Source organism: Sander vitreus, chromosome 14, assembly GCF_031162955.1.
Source record: "Sander vitreus isolate 19-12246 chromosome 14, sanVit1, whole genome shotgun sequence".
NCBI lineage: Eukaryota > Metazoa > Chordata > Actinopteri > Perciformes > Percidae > Sander > Sander vitreus.
This window is the reverse complement of record NC_135868.1, coordinates 14,132,295-14,150,513: the sequence shown is the minus strand read 5'-3', so window position 1 is coordinate 14,150,513 and position 18,219 is coordinate 14,132,295. Positions and strand designations below refer to the sequence as shown.

Below are 18,219 nucleotides of genomic sequence, written 5' to 3'. Positions count from 1 at the left end.
ATATATATATATATATATATATCGCAGATGCATGCGTACGAGAGTGTGTCTATAATATGGATTCAGTGTTTCCTAGCATGTTTTGCACAAAATATAATTATTCGAAAAAAGCGTAAATTGCACCAGCTTTAAGGGGCATTGTGGAGGAAAGTGGTGCGCAGATTGTGTGCAGATATGCGCCAAACCCTTCCAGATATGAAGGCGTTAATGTGTTCGTGCGCTCGTGAAGGTTTGCATTGGGGGAGGGGACCCCTGCACATCACTGAGTGTGTGTGGATGGCGTGGGCTTCTCTCCTCCTAACCGCACAGCATCATCACTCGGTTCACAGCAAAGACTCGTAGGCATCATCATCATCATCATCATCCTCCTCATCACCACCATCTCCGGGCTGAAGAGGGATCACATCGCAGGAATAAAGGTGAGTTTGAATGTAACGAGAAGAATAAACTGTTAGCGGCTGATGTCTTATATGTATATATATATATTTGCATTAAGACATCGTGAGGAAGAGACGACGGGCGTGTTCTCCAACCGTTTGCTTTACACAGAAATTAAGATCGATTTTTGTGAATCGAGTCGCGGGCCTATAATCTAATCCAAGTCGTGACAAGCTGCTGGCAGTGTGATTCCTGAAAATGAGCACAGATGTCAGGATGCTGCCTAGGCTGCTATTTCTGACAGATTTATATTTTAATCCGGCATTATTTGTAGGCTGTGTAAATTGGCCTGTTAGCGACAAGGCCTTTTTTCTTCTTCACATCCATGATTAACTACGACTGTAGTGGAGGTTTATATTGCCCATATTAAATCAGACTCTTGAATTCACATTCTTGCTTCCCCTTTCAGGCAATTGCTCCTTCTGAAAAATAACCATGTAAGACAGCACAAATATTATAACCATTTATAAATAGACCTGTCAGAGCATATTAGGAGAACGATTTGTGTTATTTCTGTGGCTGTCGTAAATGCGATGTTATCTTCAGATGTCCAGATTATTCATCACGACACTTCACATTCTGATAGAAATCCCTCAGTAGCTACTTTAAAAAGCTTGCGTGCATGTAATGTGATGGCTATCTGCCTTGCTTGGCCTTCCAAAGGAAGTGGTAAACTAATGCTGATGATTTTTTTTTTAATGGGGGAGAAAATATAGAGAAAAAAATAAAAGGGTTGTTCAAACCAGAGAGCAAAACATCCATCGTCCTCATCCTCATCCTGCTCTTTATTACTGACAGAGCTGTGTGTTGCAGGCTGCATGGCGCTGTCGAGATGCTGTCAACTTGACAACAGGGACGAAATGAGAAAAGTGCGTTTAAAGCCTTTGTTTGAGTCTCCTGCTCGCCTTTACACTTTAGTATCTTTGTGAAAAAGAGATACAAAATGGGATTAAAGGATTAAAGTGCATAGGTTACCTGTTGCAAATAGGTTGTGTTTTGTAAAGAAGAAATATATATCCATATATCCATCGAAGTCAGCCTTTTTCACAGCAGAGATTTAGACTTGTAACAGTAGGAAGAACACAAGTGTACATAATACATTTATCGTTAATATTAATAGTAACACCTGTGCTTTTCCTACCATGACAAGTCAAAATTTCTGCTGCGAGAAAGGCCTATCAGACCTCTGACTTAGTTCTATTCAAGTGCTCATGTTGTCAAGGGGCAGTGATTACAGGCCTGTAAGTGCTTGAGTTCAAGGCATTATTAAGTTAGTGTCTATAGTTTAGCCTGGCTGACCAGGCCTGTGGGGTTCCTTTGATCTGTGCCAGTAAATCTGCTCATCATGCTGGCAGTGTGACTGGAGATGACGTTTGAATTAAATTGACCAAAAACAAACACGTATTGTGCATTGACCAGGATACAGATGCTGGTACATGTATACTGTATATCTTAGATAACTATGGGCCTGTTGTGATCTGGTTTTAACATCCATCCTGAGTGGTCTGATCCCAAGTGGACAGCTCTAAGTACCGATCACTCAGGACAGATGTTTAAACCAGGTCAGAACAGCCTGTATGTGTGTTCTGGCTGCAGGATGTGTCTCCAAATGTATCCTGAGTGACCACTTGTGATCGGATCTCACTTCCCTGCTTTTTATGCAAATAAACACGTACATCATTTTAATTTTGTGTATAGGCTGATTATAGAACCATTATACAACAACGTGGTAAATAGTCTTTTTGAACATACCTCATTTATAATGTACCCCTTTTACAGCAGCTAGCATTGGCCGTCTAGTCTGCACAACTCAGGGCTGTAGCTGTCACTGAGGACATGGATTTCATATACTTTTATTTATTTTATTTTACCAACATAAAGAGCAGTTCTGTCATTCTGTAATTACACAGTGTGTTTTTAATGGACGATTCTAACATTTTTAGATTAATCATATTTACTGTATGTTTGACTGTTTTTAGTCCACAAATATTAAAATAAATATATGATGGGATTTATTATTTCACCATTATAATTTTACCGTGGGAGTGTGGAGACGGCTTTGAAGTAGCAATTAGACCATCACATGGGGAGATACAATTTACAGAAAATTGAAACAAAATAATTGAGAAATAAATTTAATACCAAAAATTGTCACATGTGTTATGGCCTGACCTCAGTATTTAGTCAAACCTATCTTTGGCCCTGTATATGCTGTATACCTAGCAGACATTTAAAGTGTTGTCAGACCATTATTACCTCTCAGACCTTGATTTTGAAACGGGTCAACGTGTGCGTTGCAGTGACGTCTCTCATTCTGTGTCTGTTGTCTCACTGCAGCGCAAAATCAAAGTTACATGTTGTTTTATTGTAAGGCAACCCGTGGCGCACAGCGTCTTACATACAACAGCATGTGGATGTGGGTATCATCAGTGAACTACACGAGTCAGTGCCTTATAAATGTTCTTATTTCAAAAGAGGATGTGATACTGCAGCAGACAGTTTATATGGACATCAGTTTTTCATCTTCTTTTTCTCAATTTCAAGCCTCATTTATTTTGGCACAGAGCTCCTCTCAATTTTTGAATTAATGAACCTTTATGGCTTCACTTGATTAATCCATGAAGTATACTTTATTGGTTTTATTCAATATTGTCAATGCATTTTTTTTTTATCGGTTAAACTATTCAAAAACTCACATTTTAGTGCAGGATTTTGTGGGATATCACAATAAACAGTGATCTGTAAGGCCTTCACAGATCCTTTGGAGCATTATATCAGTCCCATTTTATCTGAGTCTTTTTCACGTACTGTAGCTCTTCACAATGAACTTCTGCACCAAGAAACCATTAAAAATCACTCTTGCCATTCAAGGCTTGATGTCTCACCCTGTCATTACTGCTCAGGCCCATCTGTGACTCAGCAGTAAACACATGCTGGGCAGATAATGGAAATGCAACAGGTGTAGTCTGGAAAAACATCACTATAGGCTGGTTAGGTGGTTTGGTTAGCTGAATGAAAACAAAGAATGATCAGTTCAAAGAAAAAAACGTCTCTGAACAGTAATAGGCATGAACCCCCCCTCCTATACTAAAAGAGACACTAAATGCCTACAAACAAGATTTTTTTTTCTCTTTGTGGTTGTTTTATGACCCTTTGTAGTCATTTGAGTCTCTTTAATCAATCGAGTCGCATTATAGTCATCTGTGTTTCTTGTGGTCACTTTGCACCTCTTTGTAGTCATTTTGTAGTTTTACATCTCCTGCAGTTTTCTCTTTGTGGTCATTCTGCATCTTGTTGCAGTCATTTTGTGTCTCTGGATGTTTTAAGTGTCTTTGTAGACATATTGTAGTCATTTAGCATCTCTTTGTAGTCACTTTATCTTTGTGGTCATTTGATTGACCTTTGCAAGAAATGTCACTACATTGCAACAGTCCCTTTAGACTGAGGGCTACCGGGCACATGGCCCGCTGACCCTTCGGGCCCCTGTTTCCAGTAGGCCCATTTATTGTAATGGATCACCAGAAATGCATTTTGCAGCTCCTATCAAATGTCTCTCTTGATAACAAAGTGCCTTTCCATGAAACATACCACTACATGCCTGAATGAAAATTATATAAGATTGGTTTATTTATATTTTTATTTTCTCCCCAGACATAAGAAGAGCCTGTTGTCAGTCAAGTGACTGACAGCTCTTTAAGTCTGTGAGGTGTATCGTGAACACACTGAAGCTTCAGGTGGCTTCTCCTTTAAATCTTTGACCACTTTTGCATCTTCTGACCCTCTTTACAATGGAGGAAGGCTACCAAAACCGGACTGCCTTCATAAAAGGCGCCAAAGACATTGCCAAAGAAGTCAAGCGGCAAGCATCTAAGAAGGTCGGCCGTTCAGTGGATCGGGTAAGTGATCAGTACAGCAAGCGCTCCTACAACCGGTTTGAAGAGGATGATGATGAGGACTACCCCACTCAGGGAAGCCAGGATGGAGGCTATTACCGTGGAGACAGCCAGGCGGCCAACGACGATGAGGGCGGCCACAGTGACTCCACAGAGGGTCATGATGAGGATGATGAGATCTACGAGGGTGAGTACCAAGGAATTCCCCGGGCTGAATCAGGCAAGGGCAGCCTGGCTGGAGGTCCGGGCTCAGTGACGGCCGGCGCTCAGCAGTTCAGAGATATCGGAGTGTCCGAGGCCGAGAGGAGGAAAGACCAGGAAGAGCTGGCTCAACAGTACGAGACCATTTTACAAGAATGTGGTCACGGGAAGTTCCAGTGGAGCCTGTACTTTGTGCTGGGGCTGGCTCTCATGGCAGACGGTGTGGAGATCTTCGTAGTTGGGTTCGTCCTGCCCAGCGCTGAGAAGGATATGTGCCTGTCTGAACCTAACAAAAGCATGCTAGGTAAGACTCTTTTACAGTGTCTCCTCCTTCTGTTGAACAGGTTCTGGTTTGGCTGGTTTTGTCATAAAAAGTCTAAATTTTTCTCCATTTTCTCCAAAACCAATCTACTAACAAGAATTGGCTGTGAATCCACATCTTTACTATCATGAAGATGAGCTCTTTGACTCAATCCTACGTACACAGTCCTGCTGCCAAATGTGTAATAATTCGCAGCTGAAAATAGTCCCCAACGAATACACTATTTACTCCTGTTTGAGTAACGTTTGCTAAAAACTACAGTGCCCAGCTGTTTTAGAAATTTACATAGCCATAAAAAAAAAAAAAGTAGAAACTATATATTCGTAAGCTGTTTTTAAAGGTTTAGGTCTTCAGTAGACAACAGACTTGGAGCTGAGAGACGAACTAACTCATCATTGGTTTTGGTGTTTTCATGGAATTTGTTGACAATAAGAAAAATAAAGAATTTTGCCTGATCTTTTGAAAAAATATTTGAACTGTTGTCTGCCTGTCTTGAGAGGCCAGCTGTCAGCTGCCCATAACATAATCTTACAGTAGAAGTGTAGCAGAAATGAAGAGACAGGACAGACTTACATTTGTTGCTGTAATAGTTTAATTTTCTTTGCTCTCTCCACAGGTCTGATTGTATATTTTGGGATGATGGTTGGGGCTTTCCTCTGGGGGGCTCTGGCTGACCGGATAGGCCGTCGGCAGTCTCTTCTCATCTCTCTCTCCATCAATAGTGTCTTCTCCTTCTTCTCCTCCTTCGTCCAGGGCTACAGCACCTTTCTGTTTTGCCGCCTCCTCTCAGGTGTTGGGTAAATGGAATTTTTTTATTTAACCTTTATTTAACCAGGTAAGCTGATTGAGAACAAATTCTCATTTGCAACGACGACCTGGCCAAACAAGGCACAAAACATGCGAGACAACATAGTTATGCATTAAATACGCAAAATATAAACATACAAAATACAACAAAGAGTCTACAAAAAATACGGATCAAATATAAATACTGAGTGTAGTACAGAATCTGTATACAGTTTGTGCTAATGGAAAAGTGCAAAAAGCATTAAACAAATATTGAAGAAATATGACAGCAGTGCAAGTAAGAATGTGCCACTATGCACTGGAGCATAAGAGACAATAAAGTGAGCGTATGCAATACTGCGTGAATGATGGAAGAGAATTAACACATGCAGCGGTCGGCCAAGAGCCCAGACAGCAGTACTTTAAGAAATAAACTATATATATATATATATATATATATATATATATATATATATTTTTTTTTTTTAATCTGGGCCACTTATTCTGATCTGATTCGTCAGTTGCCTCACTGTAAGGTTGGATATGTTTTAGTTTACAGGGAATGACAATCCAGCAGGATCAAATGAAACATAAAAAGTTAAACTCAAAAATCAGCTTTAACATTAACATAATAAAATTAACAAAATTACTAATTATTAATTATATTATATATTATATTATATTATATATTATAATTAATTATAGTAATTGCACCAGCAGTAAAGTTTTTACATCATTAAAAACAGCAGTTTCTCTGGTTTAGTGAAGTGGCAAATTTAGATGCTGTAATCATTCCCATTTGCGGTCAAATCAATCACGTCTCCACAGAGCTTTTGTTAGTTTTGCACCAATGTGATGGACTCATGCAAGCAAATAATCCGTCTACCTAAACTCTGTATGCTTGAACTTGCTTAAACACAGGGACAGTTACTCAGTTGGTTTTCTGGTCTTTGCAGGATTGGTGGCTCGATTCCCATCGTGTTTTCCTACTATTCTGAATTTCTGTCCCAAGAGAAGCGCGGTGAGCACCTCAGTTGGCTCTGCATGTTCTGGATGATTGGGGGAATATACGCATCTGCCATGGCCTGGGCTATAATCCCACATTATGGTGAGTACAGTCACCATATCCATATTCCTGACCATATCCCTGAATTTATGAGATTATGGTTAGCTACCTTTGCTACTATTTAAGCTAGCGGATCGTCCTCTTTTGATTTACAGCAAAATTTAACAGCAATAGTTCACCATTTTGGGGAATACACTTATTTGCTTCTTGTCGAGAATTACATGAGAAGATCGATACCACTCTCATATCTGTCCATTAGTAGGCTATAGCCAGTTAGTTAAGATTAGCACAAAGACTAGAAAAAGGGGGAAACAGCTGTCTACCTAAATAACACATTACATCTTATTTGTTTGGACTATTCATTGGCTCTAAGCACTGCAGCCAAGAAATAGTCCGGTACACATATGTTATTAACCCCTAGGTTAATTTTGCGCCGGAATTGTCCTTTAAGCTTGTCTACTAGAAAGCATCTTCCCAGAGACACTGCACACCGGCTGATCTCTGACTTAAAGAAAAAAAAGTAAAGAACATAGTTCATACAGTGTCACATCAAACTAAATAGTTTCCTACCTAAGCTTCATAAAAATTGATTGTCCGACTGTATTTGTCTTAAAAAGTGTAAGGTGTGAGCTCATTTCTTTTTTATTTATTTCTTTTTTGTTCTTTTTTTTGTCTTATTAGGATGGAGTTTCCAGATGGGCTCGGCGTATCAGTTCCATAGCTGGCGTGTGTTTGTGTTAGTGTGTGCATTTCCTTCTGTGGCAGCCATCGCTTCCCTCAGTGCCATGCCAGAGAGCCCACGCTTCTACTTAGAGGTTAGCAGATGTGCATGTTGACAGATATTCTCACAGTATTGGCTGGTTTTACTCATGTATGAATTATTACACATGTGAAGTATCTTGAATGAAGATAATTTCTTCTTCTGAATGTTTATATTAATGGAGATAAATGCATACAAAAAAACAGAAAGGTTATACAGAGTATGAGTTTTACTTTTCTTTCAAACAGAATGGCAAACATGACGAAGGCTGGATGATTCTGAAGCAAGTTCACGACACTAACATGCGAGCAAAGGGACACCCAGAGAAGGTGTTTTCTGTAAGTATCTATCGTAAGAAAATATCATTATACTGTATATCTGCTTTATGCCTTCATTAGATAGCCGACAGCAGAGAGATGACAGGTAAGGAGGGGAGAGAGAGAGAGAGAGAGAGATTGGGAATGACATGCAACAAAGGTCACTGGCCGTTTTTGTGTGTAAGCTGCACAGTTATTAAAACTTTGTCTCTAGTCGACACAGCTTGAACAAATTTCCCCTGGGATCACAGGTGTATGACTTCTCCAAGTTACGTGTATTCTAGCAGGTATATTAACAAGAAATGATCTGCTATTTGTTGCAATGAAAACACGAGGAAGTAGATTTTCACTTATAAAAATCCAAACAGTCGGGTGCATATTAATTGTTTTGCTTTTACTCTGAAATCATTACAATTGTTATGGATAAGGTCCAAACAACATCTGCTTCCACATTTGTTGTCTACATTTTAGTGTCAACATTAAAACAATTAAAGTAAACAACAATAACAACTCATAAAAAGTACCATTGTTATTTTACATAGTTATGCTTTCTGTTTGCCTAATCCTTTTCCTCTCACTGTGTTATCTGCTTGACATTCCTCTATGGAGAACTCAAAGCAGCAGGAGGAAGAGTTTCAGGAATGCCACTTTTAGTCGTTAGAAAATGTTACCTTCCAAATTCATTTTAATGACATCTGACTGAAGGACTTGCATCTCTTTCATCCAAGGTCACCACGATTAAGACGGTGAAACAGATGGATGAGTTGGTGGACACTGGCACCGATACTCCAGTCCTGAAACGCTACAGGCTAAAGATTATGAGCCTCTCCCAACAGGTGAGTGAAGGAGATTTGATGTGGCAGTTCGGAACCAAAACTGTAACCAAGTTTTAAAAGCATGAATTAAAACACCCCTGAGATCATGTCTGAAATCAATGCTCTTTAAAAACAAAGTCTTACAGTAATTGTACTATAGTATGAGGCTGAGGCATTTCACAGCTTGTGGCTATAAGTAAAAGGCCTCAGTGGAGCTAGCATCAGTGGATAGGAACAGTGTGGATGAGGCGTGGTTAGCAGCTGAGAGTAGCTAAGAGGATGCAAATGCCTCTTTGCCTCTTTACCTTCTTGACCGGCGTTTGATTACATGAGTGAATTAAACCAGAAATCAACAAATTATTAGAAGTTTTTTCACCCATTTCCACATGCAGACTTTCTCCTAAAATTGAATTTGGTGATACTTTGTTTGCATCTGTGACTAAATCATTAACACATTTGTATTTGACTTTCTTGTGTTCTTGATTCTGTTGCACAATGTTGCAGCAACACTGCTCCAGGCATAAACTTGACCAGCTTTGCGCCTAATTTTAATTTGGATTCAGCCTACGCTGTGCTCCACGCCTACACCCTCCATTTTCTTCTTAATCTGAATCTGAATCCTACAGAAAAGTCTCTACTTTTAATGTTGAAGATGTAACAATGTAGTTTCGTGTAGATGCCAAGCATGCAGGTCTTAGAAAGGAAGACATTATGGGAAAACCAGGCTGGCTGCTGTCATGTTGCATTCAAATTTTACCTCCTATTTATAAAGTTAATTCTAGCAGAAATATCACCATCAGATTACAGTAAGACCATAATGCAATGCATAATTGAATCTGACAAATTAACTGAGAAGAATCTTATCAGAAATGTTTGTTTTCTTGTTCACATGTTGCAGATTCGGAATAACATTGTTGCCTGCTTCAGCCCAGAATATAAACGGACGACTTTCATGCTCATGGCTGTTTGGTTTACCATGTCCTTCAGGTAAACTAAAGACTCATAAAAATCTTTTCTGCTATCTGGTTAATCACGTTCACCTTTGAATCCTATTTCATCTGTATTGACTCTAAAACACTTTGCAGCTATTACGGTCTGACAGTGTGGTTCCCAGACATGATTAAGTACATCCAGAAGCAGGAATATGAATCACGCACAAAGACCTTCAGTAAGGAACGAGTGGAGCATATCACTTTTAACTTCACCCTGGAAAACCAAGTTCATCTTGAAGGACACTATTTTAATGACAAGTAAGTGTTTTGTGAGCTGCAGTTTTTAGTCAAACAGAGGTGGATTGGTCATTAGTAAGATTTACATTTGAACGCTACTAAATCAACAATAAAGCACAATAATAAAACCACAGAACAGAACGTTTGGCTGTAAACCTGTGACCTGTTTATTAGGTTCCTCAACTTGAAGATGAAGTCCATGGTGTTTGAAGACTCTGTGTTTGAGGAGTGCTATTTTGAGGACATCACCTCCACACACACCATATTCAGAAACTGCACCTTTGTTGCAAGTTTGTTCTATAACACAGGTAAATATGATCGGTAATTCATCAGTGTTCAGTATTGATGTGCATTAAGGTTGATTGTTTTATTTTTTTATCATTTAGTGTATAAAATGTCAAAAAAAGAGTGAAACATGGTTATGAAAAGCACTTAGAGCTCAAGGTGAAGTTTTTTGAAAACTTCTTGTTTTGACCCAACAAATGTCCAAAACCCAAAGAAATTCAATTCAAATCTGCATTCATTAATTTATTTACACATGCATTAGATACAGAGCAATATTAACATTTATTTGGAGTCATATTTCTGGCCACCCAGCAAATGTTAGTGTATTATTCACTCACCTTTTAGCTCTGCTTTGGTCTCCACCACCTCCTGAGGGAAATATCTTGCTCTCTCAATGAATTAAAACTGAGAAAAGACTTCAGGGGAACAGCGGAGGCCGGTGATAATTATTTGTGAGTGAATCCTTTCACATTATGTATAGTCATTTGATACATTGTTAGTGTTAAAATATTGCAGCTTTAAAGTGACATCAACTAATCATTTCAGCACAAGTTTTAATTACAACTGTAAGTAAACAGTTTTGTAATAATCACTACACTGTTATTACACATGCTGCCCAGCAAAAGCACAAATCATTTGTGATTAAATATGAATTTTAGGTCATTTAATTGCAGCCTGAAGTAAAAATAGAGAACATATAAAACACAGATGTTCAGCAGGATTGCAACCATGGAAACAGTCTGTTGCTAGTAACCCTGGGTTACTCTGCAGCAGAACTGTTACCGTAGCAACATAAACAAATCCCGGCCAGACTTATTGACAGCGAGTGATGCGATTAGCTGCCAAACATGCTTCATAATTAAGAAAAGACAGATGTAAGAATGTGTTAAGTGGATACTCAGCACTAAAGCTTCTTCTTAGACACAACTTGATTCAACATCTTTATTTCTCTGTCTTTATTTTTTCTCTTCAATGTGCTTTTGTTCTGTATGTTTGATGTTGTTCTTGAGATGTTTTTGTTCTTAAATGTCAACTTTTAACTAAGCAATTACAGCCTACAACTAATTTTACAGTAGACCAATCCTTTCTATATTAGTGTATTACTGTTCACATGCATAAAAAAGAAGGTGGGGGTTTGGTGCATAGAGGGCATTTTCTGTATGGTTTTGATTTATGCTTGTGCTTTTAATGAATATGTCAGAATCTCCCTGAGAAAGCTGTTTCTTAAATCCCTACATCTTCACTTCCACAGTAACCGCTTTAGCAGCTTTTATAGCAGCAGTATCTTCTCATCCCCAAAGCCAATGATACAATATTTTATGTTTATATAATTTGGACATCTAAGGTTTTATAATCATTTTAATGCCTGACTCCCTTTAATAAAACTGTTATTGGTTATTGGTATAGAAGCAGTTTAAGCAGTGTCATCAGAAAATCTAACCATGTAGTTTTGTGCAGCTGCAGGCAACAAAGTATGAACAGAGTATAAAGTAACAGGCCTTTATAAAGAGCACTGTCCTAATCTTTGGTTGATATTTACTTTCTAGCGTCTTTTAGGAGAAGATAAACTGTAAATATACACGTAATTTAGTATGTGTAATCACACACTGAGGAGTGTCGCCAATCCTCCACTCAGGCTGCATACAGCCCGAACAACCTCCATTTGAAAATGAAACTGTAAAAGTTAGGGGGACAAAAATATGATTTCAAAAACCCATCCCTTGTGATAACTGCACAGTTTTATGTATGTCAATTAATTCTGCAGGTATTCATAAATCTCAGACCAATAACACCTCTCTCTCTCTCTCTCTCTCTCTCTCTCTCTCTCTCTCTCTCTCTCTCTCTCTCTCTCTCTCTCTCTCCCTCCCTCCCTTTTTCTCTTTCATCAGATTTGTTCAAATACCGGATGGTCAACTGTAAACTGGTCAACAGCACGTTCCTCCACAACAAGGAGGGCTGCATGCTCGACTTCAGTGATGACTTCAACAATGCCTACATGATATACTTTGTCAACTTCCTCGGCACGTTGGCAGTGTTGCCTGGCAACATCGTGTCAGCTCTATTAATGGACAAAATTGGGCGTTTAAGGATGCTGGGTAGGTTAATCTAATCAATGCAGATAATTAACTAATGGACATAGAGGCTATATGACTTAATGTTATTCTGATTCCTCTCTCTTTCTTGTCAGCGGGATCCAGTGTCATATCTTGTGTCAGCTGTTTCTTGCTGATGTTCGGCAACAGTGAGTCGGGGATGATCGCCCTCTTGTGCCTGTTTGGTGGCATCAGCATTGCCTCGTGGAACGCCCTGGATGTGATAACAGTGGAGCTCTACCCCTCTGATAAAAGGTAACGTGAGATGCACTAACTAAATTGTTGATTTTCTGTTGAATTGTGAACTTGTGGGGAGTCAGAGTTGGAAATGCAACATAGGGCTCTATTAGTTATTCTTAGTTTTCCTGACAATATTTTTTTATTTTGTATTTCTATGTATTCGTTTTTCAGTATGTCATTTCTTCTTTTCTTTTGTTTGTGGGGAGGGGAGGCTCTTCCTGCAGGTGTACAGGTGCACTTATTTCGGTTGATTGGTGATAACATGATGAATCAAATTACTTGAAGACAGCGCTGTCAGTTAGATGCTGTAGGTTGTAGACTGTGACAATAATTTCCCCAAGCAGATGTGGACAGATGGAGATGGTGTATCATGCCTAAACACTGTTCCTGTCAATCTTCTGAGTCACATATTTCTGCTTGATATGGATTAGCTGTAAAAAGTTATTTCACTTTAAGTGTTGTATGAGTATTTATTGCTTAAAGGAGCAGTGTGTAGGATTTAGGGGGATATATTGGCAGAAATGGAATAAAATATTCATAACTCTGTTTTTATTAGTGTAAAATCACCTGAAAAGAAGAACCGTAGTGTTTTCTTTAGCTTAGAATGAGCCCTTCATATCTACATAGGGAGTGGGTCCGCTTCCACTGAGTCCGCCATGTTGCATTGCCATGTTTCTACAGAAGCCCAGAATGGACAAACCAAACACTGGCTCTAGAGAGGGCCTTTCACATTTTTGATGTTACAAGACCACCATAGTTTCTACTACACACTTGGAAAGAAAGGGGTGATTGAAGTATTCAGTTGGTTGCAATCTCTAACCTCACCGCTAGATGCCACTAAATCCTACACACTGCTCCTTTAAAAAAAAAGAAAAGCTCACTGCTGTCATACATGCCCTGATGATGGCTCCATGCCAACATGCTTCAGCAGATTTGTGAGCCTATTGATTGCAAATAAATGTACCCGAAGGATCAACACATGAGGTGATTCTTTGTTGTTTTTGACCTCTGGAGCATTGCCTTTTCTCCTCACTTTGTTTTTTGCGAAATACAGACATTGCTGTTGTTGTTTTTAAATAGAGCTAAAGCTTTTTGTGTTAATTAATAAACTTTAGAGGTGCTGGTTGGCAGATTTTGTTACATTTGGACAGAGCCAGGCTAGCTGTTTCCAGTCTTCATGCTAAGCTAAGCTAACTGGCTCCAGCTACAAATTTGACTGACAGACGTGAAAGTGGCATAGATCTTCTCATCTTACTGTAACTGTTGGCATGAAAACGAATAAGGGTATTTGGTCAAAATGTTGAACTATTCCTTAGAAGTTCTTTTTAAGTTGGTCTTGTAAACTTTATTTTGGTCTAATAATCATGATACTTACTTACGTGATGGTCTTTAAATGTCTGGCATAAACCTTATGTTTGACTGTATTGCCTTATAAAAGGTAACTATACTATGTGAAGAAAAAAACGAGTCAAAGGTCTCTTTCAAATGTTTAATTATATGTACTTGTAATATGATTTACTTAAGACCGAAGGTGAAATCCATTTAATATTTGATTGATTATTTAAGGACTCTACTTTTAAGTTAAATATCCTTTAAAAATAAATAACTAATAATTGTGTTTTAATAAGGGAACCTTATGTTTGGAAGATTAGAGGAAAAAAAGCCCCTTCTTTGCAATGCAGTGTTGTGTATTAGAAGTTAATTTCTTGTCGGACAAATGCTGTTTCACCACTGCAACATTATCTTTTGGTGTCTCATAAGTCCATGTGGGCTGGGCACATATTTTTACTCATCTGTACTACAAATTACTTCAGAGAAGTTGCAGTAGAAGAAAACTAAGCATGTCCGTATACAGTAATCTGGCACACTGAAATAGGATTAAAGATCAGTAAAAAACCCTCATCTTGTATCAGTTGCTGAAACCTCTTTACTGTGATTGTGTTTCTCCCTCTTTTCCTGTCCTCAGGACCACAGCGTTTGGCTTCCTGAATGCCCTCTGTAAGCTGGCAGCCGTCCTGGGCATCAGCATCTTCCAGTCATTCGTCGGCATCACCAAGGCTGTACCCATCTTATTTGCTGCTGGCGCACTCGCTGCAGGTAGTTTCCTTGCAACCAAGTTGCCTGAAACACGAGGCCTAGTGTTGCAGTAAAACAAAATGACCAGCAGTGGGCAGCAGAGCACAGCCAGCGTGTGTGTTCGACAACTAATGAGCCCGAACATCCCTGAGAGCTTCAGCGCTGCCCGTCACACACACCAACAGAGCTGACTGCCATCCCCATTGTAAGCCCAGAATCCTTTGAAATATGGATTGCATCATTCAAAGTCTATACAGAGCCACAGTGATTAAGAGAAGAGCACACAGATGTAGAATTAAATACCTGTGTCATGATAACACAACTACATCTGAATGATAACACTTTCAGCTGCACCGTCAGGTACCAAAAACATCTCAAAAGTGTAACATCCACAGGGTGATGCAGTATAAATTGTGGTGTGCAGTAAGGATAACATGATCATTCCTGGGAGTTTTCTCTCACCGGCCCACAGATAATATCAAACACATTTGAGAAGACACAGATGTCAAATGAAGAGACGAGACAGAAAAAAAAGCCATTTATAGGGGAACATGAAAAGATTTAGTCCATATATGTCGTCAGTTTTTGAATATGACTGCAGTGTTTTTCTTTCTCGTCTATCCGCGGCCTCAGTGACTGGCTTTCAGTGCTGCTTTTTCATTTGCTGCTTGTACAGTTCACTTCACATTTCCATCCAGGCTGATGCTTGTGCTTTGATGATGTTGTTCTTTGAAAAGATCTCACAATTTCATGGTTAATATATTTTCTCTAAAAAAAAATGCCCATGACCTTCGACCACTGCCGAGCCAGACCGGTTTCTACCAAATAATATGAAAACATTCCAGTGATGCTTGATTTATTCAAAAACAAAGAAAGTCATTTTCCTTGTCCCTTCATAAATTCAGTCTACTCCTCTATTGACAGCCTCAAAACACAGACAGGTGAAGATGCATTTCACAGGATTCTCTGTTGTAAATGGGATAAGTTGGATCCAGCTCCTTAGTGTTTAGTGTTAAACTAATGTTTTTCCCTCCCTGTTGTTGAACCATACAGCTGTGGCAGTGTCATGTTTGCAACACAGGGACGTCTGAGGGACAGATTTTGGTCAAGTGCTAAATGCAGAGCAGATACTATAGTGTAATATTTGCCTAAATTAGTCGTGTGCATGTGTGTGTCTTTGTTACGTGAGACAAGAGAAAGCGTCCATTTAATGCAATTCAGTGCAGCCATGTAGACCATAACTTACTGATCCAACAGCAGAATGTACGGAACATCGGTCCCCAATTAATTTATATCAAATAGATCTCATGCAGTAGCTCAGGTGTGGTGAAATGTTTAGGCCACGTGCACAGCTGGAATTATCTTTAAGCATCACTCCAACAAATTATTCTACATGCAGGATAGTTTTCTGATATTTCTGATTTAAAAATAAATAATTTCCAGCTCCATCTGATATGCATAGCTGTGTTAGCCTTAATGTGAACACAAGTCATTTGATTGTGAAGTTTGACAAAAAGCTTTCTGCAGAGCTTTCAACAGCATCTGTTTCTTAGCAGATTGCTTTGTGTTTATAGAGAATGAAAGCTCTGCAAAAAAAGCTACCAAATTGACCTCAACATTATTTTTTTATCATTGTCATTTGGTTGTTTTGTATTCTCCTGTTTGGCCTCAAACAAACAATGCAGTATTCTTTCTTAAAATTGTGTTAATGCCCCTTAAAAGTCATGACGTGACTTCATTATTCTCATAAGCACAAATCAAATGGGACCAACAGAAGAAGAATCAGTGAAAAAAAAGAGTCCTATTGATCAGGTAGTGCAGCACAAAGGGAAAACAGAGATTACAAATCCCTTCTCTAATTTCATTTTAAGGGCTCGTGTTCCTGTTATTCTTTTACTGCATTCTTTCGTGCCAGAAAAAGTGACGTTATCCCTCACTGTGTTCCTGTATGTGATAAGTACACAAGAAAAATGCCTTTATAATATTGTGACTTTTATCCAAATTGGACACAATCGCTCTAAAGGAAAGCTAACTGAGTACCATTATTTATACATATCACTACTTCGGTATAATTTCTCCAAAGGTATACGTCAATATGTGTGCTGACAATCAGTGGGTGAGTATGTGGGTGCTGCTGTTGCCCAGTAGAGTATGTTGTTAGACCTAAAGACGTCTTCTGGATTGTGTGTGTTTGTGTGTGTGAGAGAGACTTTAAAAAATAATTCAACATTTTGATAAGTGCGCTTATTCATTTTATTGCAGAGAGTCAGATGACAAGATCGATACCACCATGTCTGTGTGTTAAGTATGGCGTTGAAGCCAGGAGTTGAATATCTTAGCCTAACTAAGCAAAAATACTGTAAATGGGGGAAAAGCTAGCCTGGCTTTTACATTTTAGTTTTTGTATGGATTAAATAAAAGGGATATATTATGTTAATTAGTGAGCTTTAGAGGTGTAAGTAAGTGGATTTTGTTACCTTTGGATTCAGCCATGCTAGCTATTTCCTTTGGTTTCCAGTATGTATGCTAAGCTAAGATTTATATTTTGTGTACAGACATTAAAGCAGTATCAATTTAACTCTTATAAAGAAAAAGCGCATTTACCAAAATGTAAAACTATTCCTTTAATGCTGTCTTATTGGTCTGTTTAATCTGGCGTCCATTCTAAGGGATCAAATCTCTCCTTCCCTGTCTTGTGCGTATTAAACAAAACATGAACGTCTTGTTCATGTTGGAGAGACTGTTTGGATGTGTTGTTAATGTACTGATGTGTGTGTGTGTGTGTGTGTGTGTGTGTGTGTGTGTTAGCTGAGTCTAAATTGTCTTTCACATATTTTTCTACTTTTTTCTGTTGCGGTGTTTTCATCCCTGCGATGAATCTACAGCTCAGTTGGGGACCACGGAATTATATTTACACTAAGAAAAACAACAAGTATATGCAGTGTAGAATTTAATCTGCTGTTCATTCATAATAGACTCGGGTGCTCTTTTGCTGATACAATTAAGTCTTTAAGACAAAATCCCATCAAAGATAGCCAGTCTCAGAGATAACGTGCGGTATATTCTGTATTAAAACATACAGAAAAGGATCACAGCTGAAATTCAACAAGACAACTTCACCCTCTAATCCTTATGTATTCAACCAATCGTGACGCATGTTTGTATCGTATTGTCTGACGTCCTGTTTGCCAGCTGTTTTTGTCTAAAGCAAGAACTAGTGTTTTCATTGTTGTATGATGACATAGATTTGTTGCTTGCAGTGATTGTTCTTATTCAAAGTGGGGTTAAAATTGGTGAAACTTGAGTATGTGTTCTGAAAGTAAGTTATTGGTGACTGTGCTCCTCGTTTACCTTGGACCCAGCTAACTCTTTTGTTATATCTATATATATATATATATATATATATATATACCTGAATTTATGAGGAGGATTCTTGTAATCGTGCAATTCATCTTGTCACAGAGGTAGAAGATACGGCAGGAAAAGGGCAATACACTTAAGGCGAATAGAGCCGAAAATTTGCATAAATGAAGTAAAATTGACAAATACTCATTTGTTCATGTGAGTCTGTTTTAAGAGAGGTAAGTGTGAGCAATAAAGTGGAGATTTTCCCCAATTCTGAAGAAATAGGAAGTCTGTGTCAAACCTAAAGGACCACGGTTTATCAACTCATCAAAAGAGCCCCCTCTGTCAAATTG

General features: G+C 38.7%; 1 protein-coding gene across 1 annotated transcript; it reads left to right on the top strand.

Moving 5' to 3' along the window:
* The first annotated feature begins 4,226 nt into the window (after nt 1-4,226).
* Nucleotides 4,227-14,595, top strand: LOC144528927 (synaptic vesicle glycoprotein 2A-like). The gene is made up of 12 exons (XM_078267803.1): nt 4,227-4,836; nt 5,471-5,651; nt 6,597-6,748; nt 7,388-7,521; nt 7,715-7,804; nt 8,512-8,619; nt 9,497-9,585; nt 9,684-9,848; nt 10,002-10,135; nt 12,002-12,208; nt 12,301-12,460; nt 14,412-14,595. Exons 1-12 carry the CDS (start codon nt 4,227-4,229, stop codon nt 14,593-14,595), a joined length of 2,214 nt encoding a protein of 737 aa, XP_078123929.1.
* Nucleotides 14,596-18,219: the final 3,624 nt, after the last annotated feature.